Source organism: Myotis brandtii, unplaced genomic scaffold (genome assembly GCF_000412655.1).
Source record: "Myotis brandtii unplaced genomic scaffold, ASM41265v1 scaffold797, whole genome shotgun sequence".
Classification (NCBI taxonomy): Eukaryota; Metazoa; Chordata; class Mammalia; order Chiroptera; family Vespertilionidae; genus Myotis; species Myotis brandtii.
The window spans coordinates 664,724-671,786 of NW_005371210.1; the positions used below are offsets into that span (position 1 = coordinate 664,724).

Sequence of the window (7,063 nt, forward strand, 5' to 3'; positions counted from 1 at the left end):
CAGCGGCGGCCTGAGCAGCAAACATCCGCGTTCCCATTCTGGGTCTGGAGGCCCGGGCGCAGAGCGCCTCTCTCTCTCTCTCTCTCTCTCTCTCTCTCTCTCTCTCTCTCGGAGCCTAGTCCCACCCGAGGGCCCCCCTCCTGCCACCCTCTCCGGGGGTTAGGTCTCCAGGAGGAAAGTCTACGCTTTCTTTAATGCTTTCCCTTCAGGAGGCGAACATGTCTCCCCAGGGAGACCGGGGGAGGATGGTCACTGCAGTCCAGGGGGAACCAGGACTTTTGGACTAGGATGGAAAAGGTGTTCAAGATGATACAGTTTCCAGTGCTAGGTCGGAGATGCCCTAGAGCTTGGTGGTCCATGCAGGTGAAAAGTGACCACAGGTTCCTGGCATATGCAGACCAGAGGCCACCTGCACCTGCGGGGTCAGGTGTTGTTACTAAGCAAGGACTTGCTGCCCAATGTGCACAGAAGCCAATGCTATGACATTGGCTTTTGATAAAAGAAAAGGCTTTATTGCAGTCAACCGGCAATGAGACAGGCTCAAATCTGTCTCCCCAATTGTGGGTTTGGGTGAAATTTAAGGGGTTAGGGAAGGACAGGCTGGGCTGTGGAAGTGCTGCAGGGCAGGCTTCAGCGCTGGGTCCTGGATAATGGACCAGTGACCGAGTTCCAGTCAAGTCCTAGGTCTTTGGTTCCGTGGCGGCGGGGCGGGGGGGCGGCAGGGGGGGCAGGGCACACTTTGGTTCTGGGTATTATTGAAAGTCAAAATTCTCTCCTTTGAGCGTATTTGAGCATGACATGCAGTTTTGTTCTGTAGTCCCTGGAAAACAAGTCAGTATCTTGTTAGAACGAGGGTAAGGCCAGTGTGAGCTGGTTCTGTGGTTGCTGTGGGACAGGACTGTGTTTGAGGTACTACAGAGGGTGACCCACGTACCCAGTCCAACCCTGCACAGGCACTTAGTGGAATATTAGTAGCTGACTTCGCCCCATCCGAAGGGGGTTTGGACTCAACGATAGCATCACAATATAGTCCAACGCTCCAAAGTACCATCTACTCCTGTGCAGCTTCAGGACGTATAATCTGCTCTACGGAAAAGCCAAAAAAACTGTCTGTTGACTCTGCAGTCAGGGTAGCCTTGGTTTAGAATTGTGATGCCTGAGAAACTTGTCTACCTGGAGCCTTTCCAGAAGTGATCTCGCTCGCTCTCCTCCCCTCTGCCATTAATTTTCCTGACAGGCTAGAAGAATGTTTGAAGGTGAGATGGCCAGTTTAACTGCCATCCTGAAAACAGACACAGTGAAAGTGCCCAAATCCATCAAGGTCCTGGATGCCCCGGGAGGCAGCAGCATGCTAGTGATGGAGCATTTGGACATGCGGTATCTGAGCAGGTACGTCTTGGCACCTTCCCCTCTGGTTGGCTTTGGTTTTCTTCTGAGTGGTTCCTCCATACCCGAAGCTTGCACTTGGGGTGTAACTTTGTGGATGTGATACAAGGGACCCACCACCCACACATAATGAGCACCCTGCAAGCCAAAGGCAACAGGAAGGGACTCTCTCCAGGTGAGATGCTCACAGAGGACTTGGCTGCAAGCTCAGATGAGGCTGCGAAAGACCATCCACTAATGAGGGCCCATCATCTCCCTCTTGCTTCACCAAAACAGACTTTATATCCTCAAAATGTGTGACTTCCTTTGTGTGGCCTGAGCCCTTTCAGGTGGATGTAATATTCTCTTTTGTGCCACGTGTTCAGTTGCTGCCTTTTGGTTTCACAGTCATGCTGCCAAGCTTGGAGCCCAGCTAGCAGATCTGCACCTAGAGAATAAAAGGCGTGGAGAGACGCTGCAGAAGGAGGCCAGCAGAGTGGGTATGACATCTTGTGGGCCAAGGGGACCCCACCTGGAGGAGGACACTGGGCTCTTATGGGTGTCTAGGTGGGGTTATGCCACAGCCACATGAGTGAGGGTCAGACCTGCGCTGATGCCAAAGGAAAGGAATGTCAACCCCACGATGCATGTTTGGGGTGCGGTGAGCACAGTGAACGCAGTTTGTCTGCCACAAATGGCAGCTGTGAGCCATTCTGTCTGGGCGTCCTCTGGGCACCGTCTGGTGTCTCTCCTAGAAAGCAGTGGGTGGCCTGACTGTGAAGTGGGACAGAACAGGCTCTGGTTCTGGGTCCTGAGGGTCGTTGGAGACCAGGCCCTGTCTGTCTCTGGATGGGACTCAGGAGGAGGAGGCACGCTGACATCAGGTCTCCAGCTACGCTGAGCTCCCAGAAGAGGGCCGAGGGAGCAAGGCAACTAGTCGTCAGTCCTGTTTTTCTTCTGCTTCCAAGGGAGAGGAGGTGGGCAGGAGGAACGGCCCTTCGTAGACCAGTTTGGGTTTGACGTGGTGACGTGTTGTGGATATCTCCCCCAGGTGAGTGACGCCTGCATTTTCCTGTCTCCCAAGTGGGAAAGCTGTTCAGAAACAGCTGGGAAAGCACACCTCTCCCTTTTTGGTGAAGTTTAGTAAGTCTGTGCTCCCTTTCTTTCTGTGCTAATTTTTAAGAGGTTGACATGAGCTTTACCTCTCATGGGCTGTGTAAGCTCAGAGAATCCGAGAAGGCCAGCAAGTTAGGATGCTGGATTTCAAGGTGGGTAAAAATTAGAAAACTTTTAAATGTTTTATTTTAAATAGTAAGCTCTCAAAGGTAGCATAATGAAAAGGGATGGTAACTTTCAGTTTTATGATTTTACGGTTGGCTCCCCTGGGAATTCTCCTTGACGCCTCGCAAACGCAGAGTGGTTAGGGTGGTGGATGTGCTCTCAGCAAAAGGCAGGTGGCTCCTTGGAAGGGATCTGCTGTAGAAAACTTTCGGGGATTTTGAGGTGGGCACGGGGGTGCAGTAGACACTATTCTGATTCTGAAATGTTTTGGAGGTTGTCCAGGAACTTGCATGGGGTGGCAGGTGGCTGACAGCTGCGCCTCCTGTTCCATGCTGCTCTGGGGTGTCTCAGCTGGCTCTGCTCCTCTCTCTCCCACCTGTACCTTGCTGGCTGGTTGTGTGCACATGTGTCAGGGTGCACATGTGTGAGAGTATAGGTGTGTGCACATGTGTGAGAGTACGTGTATGAGTGTGAGTGAGTGCACTTTGTGAGCATGATACTCTGTCATTTGGTGTCACATACTGCCCCTGGGCTGCCTGCTCTTGTGTACGTCTGTCTTGCTCCCCCCCCCCCCCCCCCCCCCCCCCCCCCCTCCCCCCCCCCCCCCCCGCCCCACCCCCATGGTCAGCACCTGTGGCCTGGATGTCCTCTCTCAGCGGTCTTTTTGAACAGGGTTCCACGTGACTTCCCATGTTACCACTCTTGAGAGGGCAGTGCCAGCTGCTTGGGAGGGGCCGAAGAGGGGTCCTCTATGGCCAGGTGGATGGACAGAAGTGAGCCACAGGGTCAGAGAAGGCCAGCCAGCTCTGGCCTCTGTGCTCCTGTGTGAGTATAGATCGAAAGAAAACATCCCAAGGCAGGAAGAGATTAACCAAAGAACGTGTATGCATGTACGAATAGCCCACGGACACGGACAATAGTGCAGTGAAGGCCTGGGGAGGGGGCGGGAACGGAGTGGAGGGTGTCAATGGGGGAAAAAGGGACATTTGTAATACTTTCAACAATAAAGATAAGTTTAAAAAAAGAAAGAAAACATCCCAGAGCTCGTCAGAGGGGACCCTGTTGCTCTGCACGGGAATGGCCCCTTGCTTCCCACTGCTCCTGGGATAGGCTCTAAGCTCCCACCTGTCCACAAGGCCCCGGGGGTCCCATCAACTCCCTGCAGCGGGGTCTCAAGCAATCAGTCTTTCCCACTTTGGGGTACCTCCTTCAGCCCTGGCATGTGCCTCTGAGCTCGGCTTTCTCCTTTGCTGTCGCTTGTGCAGGTGAATGACTGGCAGAAGGACTGGGTCACATTCTATGCCCAGCAGCGCATTCAGCCCCAGATGGACATGCTGGCGAAGGGGTCTGGGGACAGAGATGCCCTCGAGCTCTGGTCTGCTCTGCAGGTGAGAGAGCCCCGCTGCGCCCTGTGCCCACCATGCCCTGCAGCCCCACCAGGGAGAGGTGGCAAGCCAGGTACAGCACTGAGATGTGTGGGTGGGCCCGGCCAATCAGATGGCGGTAGGTGTCCCTGCACCCTGCCTGAGTCATGCATGGCCACACGCAGCCACACGTGGGAAAGCGTGCATCCCTCCCACATGCGTCGCTCGTTTCGCTGAGGCTGCCTTTCCTCCTCGCAGTTGAAGATCCCTGATCTGTTCCTTGATCTGGACATCGTCCCAGCCCTGCTCCACGGAGACCTCTGGGGAGGAAACGTAGCAGAGGACTCCTCTGGGCCCATCATCTTTGACCCAGCCTCCTTCTACGGCCACTCGGAGTATGAGCTGGCAATAGCCGGCATGTTTGGGGGCTTTAGTAGCACCTTCTACTCTGCCTACCACAACAAGATCCCCAAGGCCCCCGGATTTGAGAAGCGCCTGAAGTTGTATCAGCTCTTCCACTATTTGAACCACTGGAATCATTTCGGATCAGGGTATAGAGGGTCCTCCCTCAACATCATGAGGAACCTCATCTAGTGAGCTTGCTCCGCTCCGGAGGGAGGCCTGTGCGAGGAGCCTGCCGGAGCCTTAGGTTCAGATGTACCAGATCCTAACCCTCTGGTTCCCCCACAGTCCTCTTCTTCAGGGGTTCTGTCCCATTTCTTCACACCTGGAGAGGCTTCAGACCAACTTTCCAAGCCTTGGAAAGTATGTAATGTCTCAGAAGAGAGGTGTTGTCATCCTAAAGCTGTACATTTCGTTAGACTTCGTAGTTGGATAAACCATACTAGTAATGTGAACAGAGGGACCTCGCAGTGTGGGGCCATGTCAAACCAAACAACTGCCCCAAAGGTAGAGAAGGGAAGTGGCCGGTGTGCCATGCACTGCTGCCACGGGCACCTTCCCACCATCCCCTCCCGTCTCGCCTCCAGGAGTGACTCGAGTTCAGGATGACGCTACTCGATGGCTGAGTGTAGTCTAGGCACGAAACCGTCTCACTAGGGCAGCCGTGGGCAAACTACGGCCCGTTTGAAATGAATAAAACTAAAAAAAAAAAAGACCGTACCCTTTTATGTAATGATGTTTACTTTGAATTTATATTAGTTCACACAAACGCTCCATCCATGCTTTTGCTCCGGCCCTCCGGTCCAGTTTAAGAACCCATTGTGGCCCTCGAGTCAAAAAGTTTGCCCACCCCTGGTCTAGGGGCATCTTACAGTGACCATTCCCTAGACTGAGCACATTCCCTTTGCTTCCTGCTCCGCAGTCTGAGCAGGTCTGGAGATGATTTGGGGAGTGGCCAAACTGCCAGCTTCCGGGGTGTCCTCAGTAGATTCAGGAGCCACTGAATCGACTTCACCCCCCCCCCCTTGCCTGCCGCTCTCTCAGCTTGCCGAGTGTCATTCCTTTGCTTCAGATATGCTCGCACTAAGCCAGTGTTTCCCCCCTTCTCTTTGCAGGGGTGAGGAACGGTCATGAATGGCATTGATGTTAACATGCTTTTGTGCAAACTTTTCAGTGGTTTCTATGATGCAAGGCACCATTTCCCTCATTTAAACCATAATTCAGTGTTTTTCCTAGATATTTGCCAAGAAGCCTTTGTAATGTGTTACTCTAATAAATTGTTTCTTAAAGAGCAAATTTTTTCTTTGACTTTGTTAAGTAAGAGAAGAGCTTCAAACTAAGGGCAGGTGTAGCCTGAGGACTTCCTAATATTTGACTCAGATGCAATTTAACTGCTGTTCCTAGTCACCCTGCGAGATTGTGCACATCGAAGGGATGTTGAAAGCAACTGTCGATTGCATTTTGAGGAAGGAGCCCATTTGTGGCCACCGACGAGGTCTGGGATGGGGCTGGGAGCCAGTGTTAGGGCACCGGCGGTCTCCCGGAGGCTGGTGGGGAGGGTGGATTCATTTTCCTCCTCCGCTTTGTGCTTCTATGCACAGGGCCCTCTGTGTAATTCGGAAGCAGAACGACGCTTTCAGAGTTCTGGTTTTTGTGGGGAGGGAGAGAGGACTGTGACTTTAAGAGCTTGTGGTTGTCGAATGGTCAAAACTAGTAATTCCTAGACTACTGTGTGCTGAGATTTTAGCTTATTTTTCCTGGTCCTGGGGAAACTGTCTCCGAGGGAAAGGGTGCTGAGCCAGCTTCTGACGATGGCACGTGTGCTGTTGTACTGTTTTTCTAAAATTTTTATCATTTATTTTTTAAATCTTCACCTGAGGATATTTTTCATTGATTTTTAGAGAGAGTGGAAGAGAGAAGGAAAGACAGAGAGAAACACTGATGTGAGAGAAACACATCGATTGGAGCCCATGGTAGAGGAAGGGACGCCTTCTGGCTCCCGGTGCCGGGGGAGTGGGGTCACTCACAGGCCCCTCTGGGTTCCGAGAGGCTGAGGTAGGGGAGGCAGCCTCCCCTGGTTCCTGGTCACCCGAGAAAGTGACAGGCCGCTGGGCTCTCAGACCAGGAGGATGGCCCAGACCCCCTCCCGAGAGAATCCTCTTGGGTGCTGTGCCCCCAGCAGCCCCCTGGGCCCTGGACCTCACGCCTAGGAGCACCGCGTTGCCAGCAGTGAGAGCTGGGCCTGAGCTCTCGCCAGCTGTTCACAAGCACAGGGAGACGCCCACAGCGGCACCTGGGAGGGAGGCCGCAGGTGAGAGTGCAGCCCAAGGAGAGGCAGGTGGCGCTTAACTGAACTGATGTTTCTCTCCCTCTCCCTTCCTCTCTGAAATCAATAAAAATATATTTTTTAAAAAGATTTGTCATAATAACTTAGTGTAATGCCTATGTTGCACTGTGGTATAAGGTATAGACAGTCAAACGGTGAATAAAGAAAATAAAGTCCAGCTGGTGTGGCTCAGTGGTTTAGTGTTGACCTATGAACCAGGAGGTCACAGTTCAATTCTCAGTCAAGGCACATGCCCGTGTTTCATGCTCGATCCTTAGTGTGGGGTGTTCAGGAGGCAGCTAATTGATGATTCTCTCTCATTATT

General features: G+C 52.8%; 1 protein-coding gene across 1 annotated transcript; it reads left to right on the forward strand.

Annotated features, from left to right (window-relative positions):
- Window positions 1–737: 737 nt before the first annotated feature.
- FN3KRP (fructosamine 3 kinase related protein) lies at window positions 738–5,125 on the forward strand. Its single transcript, XM_005883654.2, has 5 exons — window positions 738–1,389; window positions 1,774–1,865; window positions 2,334–2,416; window positions 3,912–4,034; window positions 4,269–5,125. Exons 1-5 carry the CDS (start codon window positions 1,247–1,249, stop codon window positions 4,602–4,604), a joined length of 777 nt encoding a protein of 258 aa, XP_005883716.1. The 5' UTR covers window positions 738–1,246; the 3' UTR covers window positions 4,605–5,125.
- Window positions 5,126–7,063: the final 1,938 nt, after the last annotated feature.

What these genes read in the sequence shown, in the direction of transcription:
- FN3KRP (XM_005883654.2), top strand. Translation starts at nt 1,247, where the DNA reads ATGTTTGAAGGTGAGATGGCCAGTTTAACTGCCATCCTGAAAACAGAC. An exon ending in GACATGCGGTATCTGAGCAG is followed by an intron (nt 1,390 to 1,773) that starts GTACGTCTTGGC and finishes TTGGTTTCACAG; the next exon opens with TCATGCTGCCAAGCTTGGAG. An exon ending in GTTGTGGATATCTCCCCCAG is followed by an intron (nt 2,417 to 3,911) that starts GTGAGTGACGCC and finishes TCGCTTGTGCAG; the next exon opens with GTGAATGACTGGCAGAAGGA.